The 15999-nt window shown below is 36.9% G+C and overlaps 1 protein-coding gene across 1 annotated transcript in view; it reads left to right on the plus strand.

The window, feature by feature from the left end:
• The window catches only part of tspan11 (tetraspanin 11), a 134441-nt gene that overhangs the window by 25955 nt on the left and 92487 nt on the right, over positions 1-15999 (plus strand). The window contains exon 3 of the mRNA XM_088924200.1: positions 8162-8353. Coding sequence (XP_088780326.1) covers positions 8162-8353 — 192 coding nt within the window. The remainder of the gene's footprint in view (positions 1-8161; positions 8354-15999) is intronic.

Here is a 15999-nt window from a genome sequence, read left to right on the forward strand (position 1 = left end):
ATGATCAATTCATGAAAATTATACCAAAAACATTTAATCAGTATCCAGAGTATGTATCCTTTATTTTTCCAAATATGTATTTGAATGCATAAATAGTGCTTAGTAATTTTTACAGCTTAGTATAAAAAAAGCATTCTTTAGCTTGTGCATTAGTGAAGTGGTATTTCAGTTTTCAGATATATTTTTACATTTTTAACCATTTGTGGTGTTGTGGATGTGTTCTGATCCATACGCAGCAACATAAGGAACCTCTTCTAAAACCCACTAGTTTCTGGGTATGGGTTAGCCAGTATTGACAGTGCTGTAAGAAGTGAGGGAAGAAATATAAAGTAAGAAGTGACTGTTCCCTGTGCTGACAGGACAAGAAGGACAGAGGCAATTGGGTAATTGCGAATATTATGCATGATTCAAAACTGTGGTTCCTCAGTACCGTTTACAGTAATGCACAGTGTCAACCTTTTTCCCCAGTCACACTTCCTGACAAAATACTTTGAGAGGTGGTTTCAAGCCTTTTTTTCTCGTGCTTAATTAGAAAGGGGAACCCAGGCACAGAATCCTTGCTGAGTTTCACACAGGACATGAACAAGATGATTTGAAATCTGTCAGATTTCAGAATTATGTAACTGAATGCAAAGCACAAACCGTGTTTTTTCCCTGACTCATTCATGGCACTTGCCAGGGATACACAGCCTGTGCATACACTGGTGGTATCAGTATGTGTTTTTCTTTTGGATTCAAACATGACAGTTGGTGAGTGACTTACTTAGCTACATTATAATGAATAAACTGTACTGCCTTCCTAATGTAGTGAGTTCCATAAAGCTGAGGTGGCTGGCCTACCTGTGTAAGGGGCATGACAATTGCCTGCTTGTTAAAGGAGGAGACGTTAACAAGGTATGGCATGTGAGTGCAGGGGATATTGCATGACATTAGTATTTTTTAATTAAGAATTCTTAATATATCATATTTTTTGTTATAGCCTCCCAGTATTTGGAATAGCCAATGGTCTTATTCCTGACATTTCTTTCCTCAGCTCTCAGCTTCAAACCCTATTCGCACTTTCAAACCCAGAAGTCAGCTAGGACATCGGCCTGACCCCGTGATCATAGAGTGTCAGTCTGTGCTCAGGCGAGTTTGTTTATCAGTTGAACAAATCTTGAGGTCCCTGAAGACTGCAGTATTGACCTGGCAACAAACCAGTGGCAGCCCAAAGAAGCAGGCCACAGCAATGAGTATGTTTTCATGAAAATACACTAATTCCTGCTTTGTGTTTATAGAAACTAAATTGCTAAAAGCAGGGCTCAGGGATATCACCAGAATTAATCTAGAGTAACTGAAGCTTGACATTAAAACCATTCACTAGAGTTACTTAAAGGGCAAATTGCTAGATACCCTGAAATAAAAGCAATCCCAGTTTGTTATAATACATTAAATTCCTCTTTTGTTGGTGTTATTTGCATAGTCAGCTGCTCCCAATTTAGAGATACCATCAGTCCATTAGAAATCAGTTGTTGTTGTTGTTGTTGTTGTTGTTTATCAACTCAAGGAAAATGTTCTTTGTAGTATGTATGAAAGTACAACTTGTATAACCAGTTAAGAACTGTAGTGCAACAGGGGAAAAAGAAGGGAATAGCATGATCTTTATTCAAAGCAAATTTTATTATTGGAAATGTGATATCTTAACAGGCAACTGGCATCCTGTTTTATTTGGTCTTGGTGTTCCATGCGCTGGAATTCCAATTAAATAAAAGGAGTAAACATTAAACATTAATTCAGCTATAACACAAAGGGAATTCTATTTTGTATGCATGGTGCTGAAGTACCAAAAGCAAGTGGTTGGCATGGGTAGATTGTATGATACAGTAAGAATGTGAAGGCAGGAATAAAAAAAAATACTACATCTTTGTGCGATTCCCACAACCACTAACGCAGAACTTGTAGGCCAAGGCTACGCTGTCCTAAATAAGTGCTTCCAAAGGGAATTTATAGTGTATATACCACTGATACGTGGCTGGGCAAGCGTCAGTTTGCATAAGTACAATTTGAGGTGCACCAGAAGGCATGTGTGAAGGCTGAGGAGAGAGCACTTACGGTTTACTTGGCACACGGGGATTGTTTCTTTATACAAGTGTTTCGAAACCTAATTAGTATACAATGACTATAAAAACATAACATCTAAATGCAAGTTCCAAATTTTCAGTTCAGTGTAGATCCTACAGTTTGTGGTTGTTAAGAATATGCATTACATGTTTTGAAAAAAATATTTTATTGGTTCATTAATTCTACTTTTAATTCTTGTTTATCATTGTTCAAACTGAAACTATTTAATCAGTGCAGGCCTAAATCTATTTCAATGCATACATGTGTCATACACATAATGAATTTCATCATTAATATACGTGAGTAAATTAACTGTTGTTGATTTAAACCTTTAAATTATTTCTGCTGCATGTGGGGAAAAAAAATCCCCACGAGGTGATGTTCAGATGTGCATGTTTGTTTATTCAAAAAAGGTTCACACAGTTTTTGAAAAACATAACTTGAGTTCCATGCTTTGCGCTCCACTGCCATTCCCAGTCTTGGGGCCATGATCATTAAGTTGTATGCTTGTAGTTAATCTGACTGTTTTTTAGAATTCTTTTCTTAAAAGAAAATCAAACTAATTTTACAAAATGAGAACAGCATGTTTAAACTGCCTCAAAGGAGTCCTAAGCATGCATAAATACTTATCTAACATTTTTGAATCTGTTGTATCTTCTATTAATAGAGAAAAGGTTGAAAACAAAGCCTGTGTCTTGCTCTATTAGAAAACATTTGCCCCAGTGCTACATACAGGCTATGGTCTGAAAATATTTGCTAGAGCACTTCTGATGGAAAACAGAGATGAAGTTTGGGTACTGCCTTAAGACCTACTGAAATCACCACTAATCTGCAATGAAATGAAATGGAGTGGAAAACAGTCCAAGATGGTAATCAAGGTCTAGGAAACCAGGCATAGAAAAAGCAAACATCTGCAACTGACTGACAAGGCAGACAAATTACAAAACATAAGAAACTAAAAATAACCTACGCAAATGAGCAATGAACAAATATATGAATGAACTGTCTTGTGCAGATACAAAGGAGTACTAGACAACGCATTATTGTATGCAGGAGGCATTGGGTAACGTGGAGACGATATCTAGGAAAAGGATACATTTCTCAGCTTTCTGAGCAAAATCATCAGCATTATCTCAGGTTAAATTAGTAATGGTAACCGGCATCTGTCTTTTATTTCATCCAGATGTTGCAAATTAATGCAGAAGATAAGACTTCTAAGATAAGATAAGTCTGTGGGTCCCTTCCAATGGACTGTAGGTTCAACTACAGGTATCATTCAGTGTGTATTAGGCAGACTAAAATTTGACCAGGAACCATGCAAAGAATGCCATAGCTGCACAGACTGACAAGCAGTGAAACAGGTTTCTTTGGTTGTGTGGTTTTTCTAAGGTTTTTGGAATCATTGACTGTGCACTTGCAGCTACAAGTAGTTGTGCTGAACTTTACATAAATGGTAAGTGTCCATTCTGGAAATGGGCAGACTGTCAGGTAAACATCATCACATTCTGGTATGCATATGCAAACATATGCAAATCCTGGTTCAGCTCATGACCTATTTTTCCTTTTTTCATGCTTACATCTGACAATATATTTAAGCCAGATGATAGTCCAAATTTCTGGATACCCCCTGAAACATTCACACACGACACCTGCAACAGTGCTGAATTCAACTATTACAGAGCCATCACTTCTTCTTGAGGTCTCACATTGAAGAGCATACATTTGAAAAGCTGAAAATGCATTGCGCATGTATTAATCACTCAGGGGTAGCACTGCTGTAAGTAAAAAAGACAAAGTAGTGAAATTACACAAAGTCTGATTTTTCTCCAGCAGGATAGAGACTGGAAAAAAACTAGAAATGATTGGCCAGCAGCCATATCACCCTGCAACTCACAACTGGCAACCCACTGAAACTAAGCAGCTGTGATCCTGGTCGGTACCTGGATGGGGGACCTCCTGGGGAAAAACTAAGATTGCTGCTAGAAGAGGTGTTATTGGGGCCAGCAGGGGGCGCTCACCCTGCGTTCTGTGTGGGTCATAATGCCCCAGTATAGCCATGGGGACACTATACTGTAAAAAAGGCGCTGTCCTTCGGAAGAGATGTAAAAACGAGATCCTGGCTCTCTGTGTTCATTAAAAAAATTCCAGGGCATTTCTCGAAAATAGTAGAGGTGTTGCACCGGTGTCCTGGCCAAATTTCCCATTGGTCTTTACCAATCATGGCCTCCTAATCATGCCCCCCATCTCTGAACTGTGTGTGATGAGCGTTCTGACGCACTATGACTGCTGTCGCATCATCCAGGTGGGGCTGCACATTGGTGGTGAGCAATTATTATTATTATTAACACACCACTAGCCTTAACAAGGAAAATATGGAAAATATTAGTATCCTTAAGAGAAAGGCTTTGCCCCGTCTGATTTGATGAGGTATAGTGCCTTCAGAAAGTATTCACACTCTTTAGATTTTTGGTAACTTATGTTGCAAACCTAGAGAGAATTTACATGGATTTTTTTGTCACTGAAACAAATTATTCTGTAGTGTCAAAATGAAAGAAAATTCCACTATTTTTTATGTCATTTAAAATAAAACGCTCAAATGTCTTAGCTTGATTAGTATTTACCACTTTTGTTATGACAGTTCAAGTTGGGCCTACGTACATTCTAATTTAGTATTGAGATCACTCTAAAACCTGAATGAAGTCCACCTGTGGTTAGCTTAATTGGTTGATCAATTGGATGATTTTAGAAGAAACACCTGTCTGTATAAGGTTCCTCAATTGACAGTGCATGTCAAAGCAGAAACTCTGCACTGAAGACCAAGGAACTGTCCACACAACTCCTTGACAATTGTGAGAAGCTATAGATCTGAGATGGAGTCTGAAAACATATCAAGGGTGTTGAACGTTCCCATAACCACAGTCAGGTCCATCATAATGAAAAGGGATGAATTAATAAAAAATATTTTAAAATATATTTTTGCCCCTTTACATTTTTGTGCATGTTGTGTGAAACAAGGGGAATATACAGTAATTCATTGTAACACATTAATATTTGTAGTGTTTTTGGAGGGGGTGAATACTTTCTGAAGGCCTTGTAAGCCTGTGCCAAGGTACACCAATCTCTGCCTTCACTTCACATAGAGGCAGAAGTATAGACCCTTCAGCCAAAGATAGCTTTGAAAAGTATTTCTGTCATGGTATACCAGATTAGTCTGAAAATAAACACTTGGGGTTTGTCATGGCCCTCAAAACAGTGATCATCATATGTGATGTGTTCTATCCACATCTAAGTTCTAGTTCCTGTGATAAATGTGGAAACCAATTTGGGATCTCTAAAACAGCGTTAGCTGTATTAGGAGTAACCTCCTAATACAAGGTTACCCTTCAGCTGGGTTACCTTATCTTGAAGAATCTTCTTTGTGTGTTCAGTAGCTTTTACTTTCCCCTTTGTTCACACAAGAGCAATTCTACAATTCTACAAATCAACAAGTGACAGTGGAATGTGTATCTGTGGGTTTTGGAGCAAACCATGACATCTACTCTGCCAGTATATATAAGCAGATCCTTGAACTCTGGATTACAATGGAAGCATAGTACTTGAGTGATCTTTATGAATATTGGGAGTTTCTTTTTGTAGATGACATATGCACAGTGTAACTAAGGTGATATGAAAGAGATAGATATTTGAATATCCATAAAACTGTAACAAAATACACAATGACATACCATTTATTACATTTTCTGGGAGACAATAAAATCTGCAGAAGGCAATTAAGAAATGTACAGCACTGGACTGGGTTCATGTTGTGTGTGACTCATCTGTCTTGGTCTGTTATTAGTTCTACTTGATTGGATTTTGTCTTGAAGCACATGGTGCTCTTTTTGTGTCTGAATGTATCTTATAAAAGAAATGTTTAGTCATCTGTAATTAAGTTCTGTATTTCACCAGGTTGACATAGTGGCATTAGACGCTGCTGTCTCGGCTCTAGGGTCCTTGTTGTCTGGTGTGGAGCCTGGATATTTTGTGTTCAAGTGAATTTTGTTGAGGTGCTCTGGTTTCCTGCTGCCTCCCAAAGACATTTTGGTTAGGTTGTTTTTAACCAAATGGGGTATTAAGCATTTAAGAGGACTCACCTTTTATTAATACAGGCCCTGGTTCGTCATTTCATTAAGTTAAAGGTAGCCTTTTTCATAAAGTAAACCTTTTCATAATTTTTTAAAAATTCTTTAACCTATTCCGCTATTTCTATAGATTTCCAAGATTTAAGATCTTTTCATCTGTCTTTGATAGGTGCTATCTTAATGATGTTCTATGTCCAGAAATTATTTTTTGTACTATCTATAAACTGTTCTGGGAATATTTTAATATCACCTGATACTGAAAAAGTACTTTTCATTATATATATCTGAACATAATTTTCTTTATTGCTTCCTCACGATGTGGAGAATTAGTTCTGTTGATTCCTCAGTCCTCTTTAGGTTCCATCTTAAAATTCATTGCTATCTATAGTATGTAACATGTTCAGTGTACTTTCTTGGTACCAGCAAGTGGTTCTTGGCACTATTTCTGCCATTTCATTTTTAATTTCTGTACTGTAACCTCACAAAAGTGAGTATGCATATCATTAATTTGAAAAAAAAAATACTTGCCAAACATTCCAGATTGTTTTGCATCATTTATAAATGAAATTATTCAGAAATAGTGTTTACTAATTTACTAATATTTACTAATTCAAAAATAATCAAACAATCATAGGAAACTTATTTTATTGTTTCTTCTGCATTCTTTTGTTTGGGATTCTTTTGGTGTTCATTAGAAGGGGATATTCAACTTAGTTCAGAGTAAATGATGCCAGTAAAATAGGAGACAAGCTCATAAAAGCCTGTCTCTAGTTTACAAAGACATACTGTATTAGTAATGCACATACAGTATTCAAGCAATCTCCCTTGCTAAGATAAGTTTGGACGCCATACTACTGTAAACGCTAATCAAGAGCAGTTTTTCTTGTATTTTGTGTACATTATTCATGTATTGTGTTGTATCTATTTTGTGGAAAGGGTATGGAAAGACAGGTGTGTAGGTTACCTTATAGCTTTGCTTAGCAGACCCATCTTTCAGTTACAACGTAAGTTGTAATTAAAGCAAACATCTTAAGTGTAACATGTAATATTTATTCATTAAGACTCTTATGACATTGATTTTCTCCAAAAAAAAGTTGTGCAGTTCCATATTCTGGTTTTACTGTAACAAGGTATTTAAATAGGCAAGTGTCATGGGACACACACAGAAACTCAGCTTCTGGTTAGAATTTTTGATAAGTGTGAGAAAAAAATGAAGCAAAATTAAACAGAAGCCTCTCTTTAAAATCTAACTAAACCTGTTTCCTGAATATCTCTCTATAAACTGCCAGACAGCTACCTACTCCAAAAACCCCAAACATTCTATTAATTTGTAAATTTGCAATGAAAATTGTCACTCAAGGAAGGCTGAATTGAACAACAGCTGTTGTGATGGGAGGCAGCTGAAATTGTAAATTATATGATATTTAGAAGTTATAATTATAGTAAATGCTGGATTTTTAAAATGTTTTCTACAGTGGTGATGTGGGGACAAAAAGGAAGTGAAGTTAATTGGGAATAATAACTCCCTGCCTAGGTTAGTGGATTTTGATAGACTAATGATGAGTAATGAGACATATGTACAAGAAGCAGTGCGACAAACTAGTTTCTGTATGTTTTCAGTCTGAACTCCTGTGTTAAAAGAAATAAGATACTAAAACCTAAAAAGATGTAAAAAGCCTGAATAACTGTATTGCATTTCCTTCTTATTTACACAAAATGTGCATTAATTTTAAATTTACCATCATAATCTACTGTTACCAACACTGTAGATACTTTACATAATTCTAGATCATGTTTATGAAACAAGTAATGCCAATCATTATATCAGAGTAAATGACATTTTGTATTTCCTGCATCCAAGAGTTTTTTTTTCCCCACAGACATGAATTTTTAAATAATTCTAGATTGCTGAACCTTCTCTGCCTATCTGTCTGTTCCAGGTTGGAGGAGCTGCAGTAATGGCTGTGGGTATATGGACTCTGATTGACAAGAGCGATTACCTCAGCCTCCTGGCTTCCAGTACATTTGCAGTTTCGGCCTACATCCTCATCTTTGCGGGTGGTCTGGTTATGATCACTGGCTTCCTGGGCTGTTGTGCTGTCATCCGAGAGCAGAGGAGCTGCCTCTCGATGGTAAGTGCTGTTCATTCAGATTCTCAGATGACATTAATGCTCTGTGCTGAGTGGGACATCAGGTTGTTTTTAAAAAGATATGAAGGTGTACAGTACGTCTATGCTGGGGATCAAAAAGGTTCCTGCAGTGTCATTTTGTTGCATTAAAAATTCTTTTTGAGCAATCTTTTCCTTCTTTCACCATTCCTCAAGTTATACAAGAACAGACCATCTTGCTTGTTTTCTATTAACCTGATGATCCCTGAATAGTATGTCTGGAGTATGCTCCAGACCCATACAACTCTGTGCAAGGAAGCATTTCCTGTTTTTTCTTCTGAATACTCTTCTTCTGAAACCAATACACTACATTTGTTCTCAGATTTGTGTTTTTTTTTTCAGTTTTGAAGATGTTCCAGGCTACCACGTTTCCATTACTGTGATGTTCCTTTTAGAACAGCTATTACTCTGATAGCACTGCTATTTGTACTGCCTCTCGAAAAACAACATCTCAGTTAGAACATAAGAACATTAGAAAGGTAATGAACGAGAGGAGGTCATTTTGCCCATGTGGCTTGTTTGGTAGTTACTAACCTTTTGATTCAAGGGTCTAATCCAGCAGTTTTTTTTAATGGGAGGGGAAAAGCTTGAACCACATTGCTGGATAGTTTGTTTCATGCTCTAGTTCCATGACACGTTTTTGTCAAAATGACAAAATGTTTGACAAAAATGAGTCTAAGCACAGGTTCCTGCTTAGAAAACCATGACAAGAATTTACCTTAATTTCTCTCCCCATCTAATTTCTCTTCAAGAAAAGTGTTCTGTTTTTTTCCCCAATAGGAATTAACTGTATAGCTTTGCTTTTTAGCCAAATACCCATTCTACAACGTGTGTGTGCTCTTCATTGTACACCTAATTTTAAGGTTGCATGTAGGTTGGTTTCTGATTTTCTACCAGTCTGGCAGCTTTCTCAGGAAGAATCTTGATCAAAGATAATTATTAGTTGATTGCATTTGTATAGTAGTTTTTATTTGAAGAATCCAAAACTGCTTAACATACAGAAGGGCACCCACAGAACCCACCTGGATAACATGCGCCAGGTATTGAGCACCAGAAGCAGAATGTAAAACAGTCTTTGGTCTTAAGTATACTTTCTCTTATTTTCCTGTTTTGCTTTAGAACAGAAATATACTTTGTCAACACATTTACATTCATTCTTTCTAGGAAAGTGATTACAATATTATATAGTATTTCAAGTCGAGAGTTAAACTGGTACATTGTATTAATTTAAACATTTGCTTAAAATGCTACACTTTCCTGGAAGCCATTAAAAAAGTTAGGAAGAGAACAATAATGTAGGATAAAACAAAGCTCAGTGCTTCTCATGTGCAGTGCAGTCTGTAAGTATTTGGACAGTGACACAATTTTTGTTTTAGCTCTGTACTCCAGCACATTGGATTTGAAATGAAACAATGACTCTGTGGTTAAAGTGTAGAATGTCAGCTTTAATTCAAGGGTATTTACATCTATATTGGGTGAACTATATAGGAATCACAGCCCTTTTTATACATAGTCCCCCCATTTCATGCTTTGCATTTTAGTTCACCATTCCCACTTTTGATTTTTTCAATGAAAATTTACATCATGTCCAGTTACATTGTTTTTGTTAAACCCACCCAATTTAGAAAGGTCATTTGTGTGTATTTCATATCTTGGATCACAGCTGTGAAGCCATGACCAAACAAGGGAGAATGAGGAAGTGTAGGCAAACGTCTGTAACACACAACAGCCACTACAGGAGGTGCATCTGGACAGGCACATCCCTTGCCAGCTCTACTGCATGTCTGCAAATGCTCGGGTGGCCTCAGGGCCGCAAGAGAACCCTGACTGATGTAGGGGTTTGTGTGAATTTACTGGCATAATGTTTAGTTGTAACTGTAAATTGCATGAATTTACTTTGGCTATTAGGGAACAATTAGCAGAACAACAAGGAGTCTTCAGAAGGACTCACAAAATGTGGGATTCATTTATTGGTGCTTAAAACAATTTGTACATAAACCCATTCAGGGTAAATACATGAGAGTCTTCCTGAATACAGATGGCAGTTCGTCACATGAGAATTATCAAGCTACTGTATAGTGAGTACAAAGCAGAGATACATAAAAACAAGGATAATACGTTTAGTATGCTGTTGGTTACACTAACTTCCTAATCAGTCTCATTAACATAACATTCAGGTGCTCATGGGTAAATACTGCTACTTAAATTAAATAAATTGATATCAACAGGTGTTAAAATAACAGTTGAATTCTCAAGGGCAGTAATGATGAATATCATCCACAACTGTGGCTTCGTAACCCCTTGAGTGGAAGGATGGGGGAAAAGCTGACTGGGTCCGTCACGGTGCTGTCCAATCCGTGCTCTGCTGGCTCAGCGTCACTCCAATTCTGTGGCAGCTTATCGGGTTGAGCGAGAAAAGGATCCTCCTGTAGCCTTGCGCTGACTGTCGATTCTCTCAAATGGGTTGTCTGGGTTAGCATTGAGCTGAACTGGTAAAATGTCCGTGCACAGGATTGTGAGGGCTTAGTTGGTGCAAGTCACACAAAAAACAGAGGAACATGGTTAGAAGTGATGCTCACCGCTTTTTAACTGGGGAAAATACAGTTGGCGATGGGTCAAGAAGTCACCAGCTAGAGTGAAGTCCCTGATTGGTGGACTAGGGGAGGGTGCATGGGACAAGGGAAAAAAAGTTCAGGAAAAAAAAATATTTTTAAAAAAAATCTGGGTATAGACTGGATTAAAAAAGGAGCACCGCTTGGAAGAGCAGCAGGACAGGGGCCACTTGGGCCTGCTGGGACCTTTTAAAAAAAAAAACGCTGGGATCAGTAGGGGACCTGAAATCGCTAGGGTCAGCGGGGTTTCTGAAACCGCTAGAGCCAGTGGGGGACCTCTTGAAACTGCACAAAACAGGGAAGTGAAAAGTGAATAACCGCTTAAAGCGGGATTCAGCCTAGCCCCGGGAAAAAAAGGGAAACAAAAACTGAATTCTGTAACAGCTGCCGTGAGAATGCTTTTGCAGCTAGGCGCAATTGCCATCCGCTGTACTCCTTCTGCCGCATTCTCACGTGGCGGCAGAAAAAAGAAAACAAAGTGTCGGCTTGCTAACCTTTTCACCGCGGCCCGACGTTGGGCGCCGTATGTGACAGTGTGGTGTGGGAGGCACTGCGGTGAGCACCGGTAAAATGTCAACGCCCCAGCTGAGGGGACTGAAGCACTGGTGTGAGGTGAGCAGGGACCAAAAACAGTACAAAAAGACTAAAAAATAGAGAAAAAAAAGTGTACCGTTGTGCCTCGTGACCCCCAAGATGGGCTTACCCTATTTAACAGGGTCCAGCCTGGGTAAAAAAAAAGCTGCTAGCACAACAGTGACCAGACCAGACTTACCCTGTTTAGCGGGGTCCATTCTGGTGAGCAGGGTAAGTAAGTTAATAACAAAACAAGAAGTTTGTGCGTGAAAATGATGTCGGTGTAAACTCCCCCCTTCCGGGAGTAGCCCTGCTTGTCCCATTGTGGGGTGTCCAGTGTGCCTTTATAGGACCTGCCCAGCTGTGGCTCATCACCTAGAAGCCAGGACAGCTGGGACTACAAAGGAGAAGCGTCTTCCTTCTACCAGGGCATGCCCCCTTGTGATGCCACATCTGACTAATACCAACCTACTCTCTAGCTCAGTGGTTCTTAAACCTGAAGCGTCACAGAATATCTCGACATTATCAACATCTTTGTTACTTTGTTATCATACTAACTAGAAACTGTATTGCTAGCAAATCATTTTAGATTTCTGTATCTTTCTTGTACAAGATAATTATTTATTGCATTTGGTTAGCAGTTTTCATTTCAAGAAGCTAAAAGTGTTAAACATGTAGGACCCATAGTCCATCTCCCACCTGGATAGCATGTAGCAGCTATTGTGTGCCAGCAGTTACTTTCCTGAGTAATTCTGTACAATTTTAAGTTGAAAATTTCAAAATGTGATGAGATTCATACAATTTAGACCATATAAAACACATAAAAGACATAAACATACTAGAAGAGATTAACTCTGCCCATAAAATCTCCAATTGGATCCTGATTTCTAGTAAAGAAAAAGTGGGGAAAGACCACAATTTCGAGCCAAAAACATTGGTCCAGCTTGGGGACATCTATAGCTTTGGGAATCTCTGTCACAGTCAGCTAGTACCATGACCTAAGCTCAAACGTGTGATCAGGGTGAGCAATTTTGCTAGTGATTGCCTCCCTACATAATAGAGTATTAATAAGGGAATGTACCTAATTATGCAATTTTAATGTTTAAATCTATCAGGGAAAAAGTACCGCATTTGTTCTATGGGTAATCCCTGTCACAGTTAGCTAGGATGGTAAAAACTTTCCAAATATCGGCCGAGTTGCAGTTTTTTTATTTGAGAGAATTTGTTTTATGAATCCGTTTCACAGTAAATTTGAGACTCACAGACATGTAAATCTTTAATACTGTATAAACATTTCGAAGTCTCTGTGATTAGCTAGATCTTTGTGTCAGAAACTTTCAGTACTAAAAGCAAACCTTATTCAAATGGTTTACTTTGATGTACATAGTTTTACATTTTACTTTGTGATTGGGGGCCAAACAACCCCAGTATTCTTCATTATTAGTACCATTTTTCTTCTTTAATACATGTTACTATTTGATTAAAGATGGTTGGTACTGATTCCGGTCTCTTGTGCCCTGAAAAATGTGTAAAGGCCTCAAACCTTTAGGCTCTGCACTTTAATAATAAAATTATTTCAGAAAGTTTTGTAGGCATGCTTCTTTGAAGTAAGATAAATATAAACAACTGCTGCATTGGCCAAGGACACCTGGCTTGGCTATCTAAAAATAAGTCGTCCTGATGGATAATACTTTCTTGTATAGTGACATTTTAAGGGCTTGTGCATCCTGCTTGAAAAAGGATTATTTTTGGTGCCAAAGAAGGTAATATGACAAGGGCATTGATCAGATTTTAGTCTACTGCAGATGAATATGTTTAGAGGCCAAGGTGTTATGCTTGTATTGGCACTTGAACAGTTTATAAACAGAACATTTTCTGGTCATGGACCATTTAAAAATGATGGTGATGAGAAAAGCTATATTTTTACCATTTGTAAAGGATAAACAAGTAAATTTCTCTTTTAAAGGGTTCACATACACTTTCAGTATAACGTTATTGTTTCATTATTGCTCTTGTTGAAATCTAAAAATTCTTTCTCCAAAATTTGTGTTCTGTAAGGAATTTTGTAATAAAAATGTCTTAATGTACATGTGCCTTTTTTAAAAAAAGTGTGATTTAAAGTGTTTAAGCCTAGTACTTAGAGGAAAGCATATGAAAACATGAGAGGCTTTATAGTTTGTACTGTGGAATTAGGCTCATTACTGTTTGAAGAACTGAAGCAATATATTGTTCTATATCTGTCCAGAGCTGGCTGATGAGTAGAACTGGAGTGTGGGTATTTTGGATTTGGAAGGGAAAACCAAAACAAAATGATTAAAACTCCTGTAAGCAGAAACAGCCTTTGACAGTTCAATGCCTTAGAATAACCAATGAAACAAAGATCATCATAAATTACAAAGCCTGGTGTAGTTTAACATCTCATGTGATTTCAAAATAATTTTCTAGATTATTTAACAAATAGCATACAGTGTTAAAAGTAAATGCTTATTTGAACAAAAATGCATTTGAACATCACCAAGGGCTAGAATTTTTTTTAAGTCTTTTTATGAATTGTTTGAGAATGGGAGATTTCCAGCCCATGCAGTTATCTTTTTCTCTGCTTGTGTGTGACAATTGCCTGCCTTACTGTCACACTGTATTTGATTATCATTATCTTTGTTTGCTTGTTATGTGCGCACAGGTTTATTGTAGTTTCAGTTTCATGCTGGCTCAGGTGTCATTCATTTGTTTCCCATTAAAGCAAGAAATATGTGATATGAGCAACAGAGGCCAAAGCTAATAAATTCATAATGTTTGATATACCATACTGAAGATCAAGTCAATAATTTAATTTTATTGTCAGGAGATATTAGTCAATATGCTGTTGTTTTACAAGATTTATGATCATAATAACAGAGAATGTACTGTATAATCTGAAAGCTAAAACATAGTTAGGTTATGTTGCACCATGACATTGCAATTTGAAATGGAAAAAATGAGGTGCAGAAATAAAAAGAAATGAGTAATAAGGAGAGACCCTTTTATACTTGTTCTGAAGATTTTTTGTATTATGACTCTACTGAGTAGAACATTATATTACTATGGTAAAAGGTTCTCCCTAAGTCTACAAAGAACATCAGGATGCTTAATTCTCTTAATCCAAATGATCCAACTAAGGCATTAGGTATTTTTTTCAGACTATTTTTACAAGCGACATGTAGCATCATCCTGATAGAAATCTACTGACCTCAGTTTTATTTATTTGAACAATGGAATTACTTTATACTTCTACTGGATCATCATAGGGCAATGTCTTGCCCTGCTTATTCATAATGTTTGATATACCATACTGAAGATCAAGTCAGTAATTTGTACACTAACAATTTTAAGAGCGCATTATGGGTGCATTATAAAAATGTTACTCAGGTTCACTTTAATATTATTTGTTTTAAAAAAAACTAATAATTACTATTAGGGAAAATATGCCACTCTTTGAACTTACTGTAATAGTTAGACTGGAGAGGCTACAAGTACTATTCACAGACAAAAACCTAAGATTGGGCAAATGTTGCGACACCATTTCTATAAAATGGCTAACAGAAACTCAGCTACTATAACTGTTGGACAAATTTCTCTTGGGTAATAGAACGTGAATAGAAATGGGAAGTTTCTACAAGAATTGACCCCTTTTGAATCTTTTCCTAAATAAGATCCATATCAGTGCAGATGCTGCCACGTAGCTGCAATGTCAGTCTCAGTTTGGGTAGTTTTCCAGATCATCTTCTTGGTGACAGTGATCTGCCATTACCAGTTGTCTGTTTTGAATAAGGATGTCAATATCATTTAAACCAATCAGTTTCTTTCCGTCTGATAATTTCATATTGGGATCAACAAACATCCTCTCTGCATATGGATGAGTTTATTTAACATTGTTTTAACTTTAGCTTTAAAAAAAGTAAATGCCCAAGCAACCATAGTCATTTAAAGCTAGTGCAATTATTTGTACCTTCTAATTTTTAACATCATGACATTACCATGTACTATGAATAAAATTTACTGTACCCTTTCACGTAGACAATGTTGATAAACCATGAAAAATGAAGCTATTTTTGGATTTAAACATGTCCAACTTTGAAACCTAAGGGCCAGACTGAAGAATATGATTTATGGACTCTCTTAGACATGTATAATAGCTAATGTGTATGTTGTCATAAAATACTTTGTATGCTAAGATTATTTCTGAATGTATGACATTGTTTGGATATACTGTAATTTAAAACTTTTTGTTTGACATTTTTTAACATAATAAATAACTCATAAACAAGAACACAAGGCATACTTTTTCCATAGATTACATATTTTAACATTGAAAGTACTAAAAATGTGCATTAGTAACAATACATGATGATAAACAGGATCTCTGTTACTTCCAAATTTTAGCAAATC

Source organism: Atractosteus spatula, chromosome 8, assembly GCF_055471065.1.
Source record: "Atractosteus spatula isolate fAtrSpa1 chromosome 8, fAtrSpa1.hap1, whole genome shotgun sequence".
Lineage (NCBI taxonomy): Eukaryota > Metazoa > Chordata > Actinopteri > Semionotiformes > Lepisosteidae > Atractosteus > Atractosteus spatula.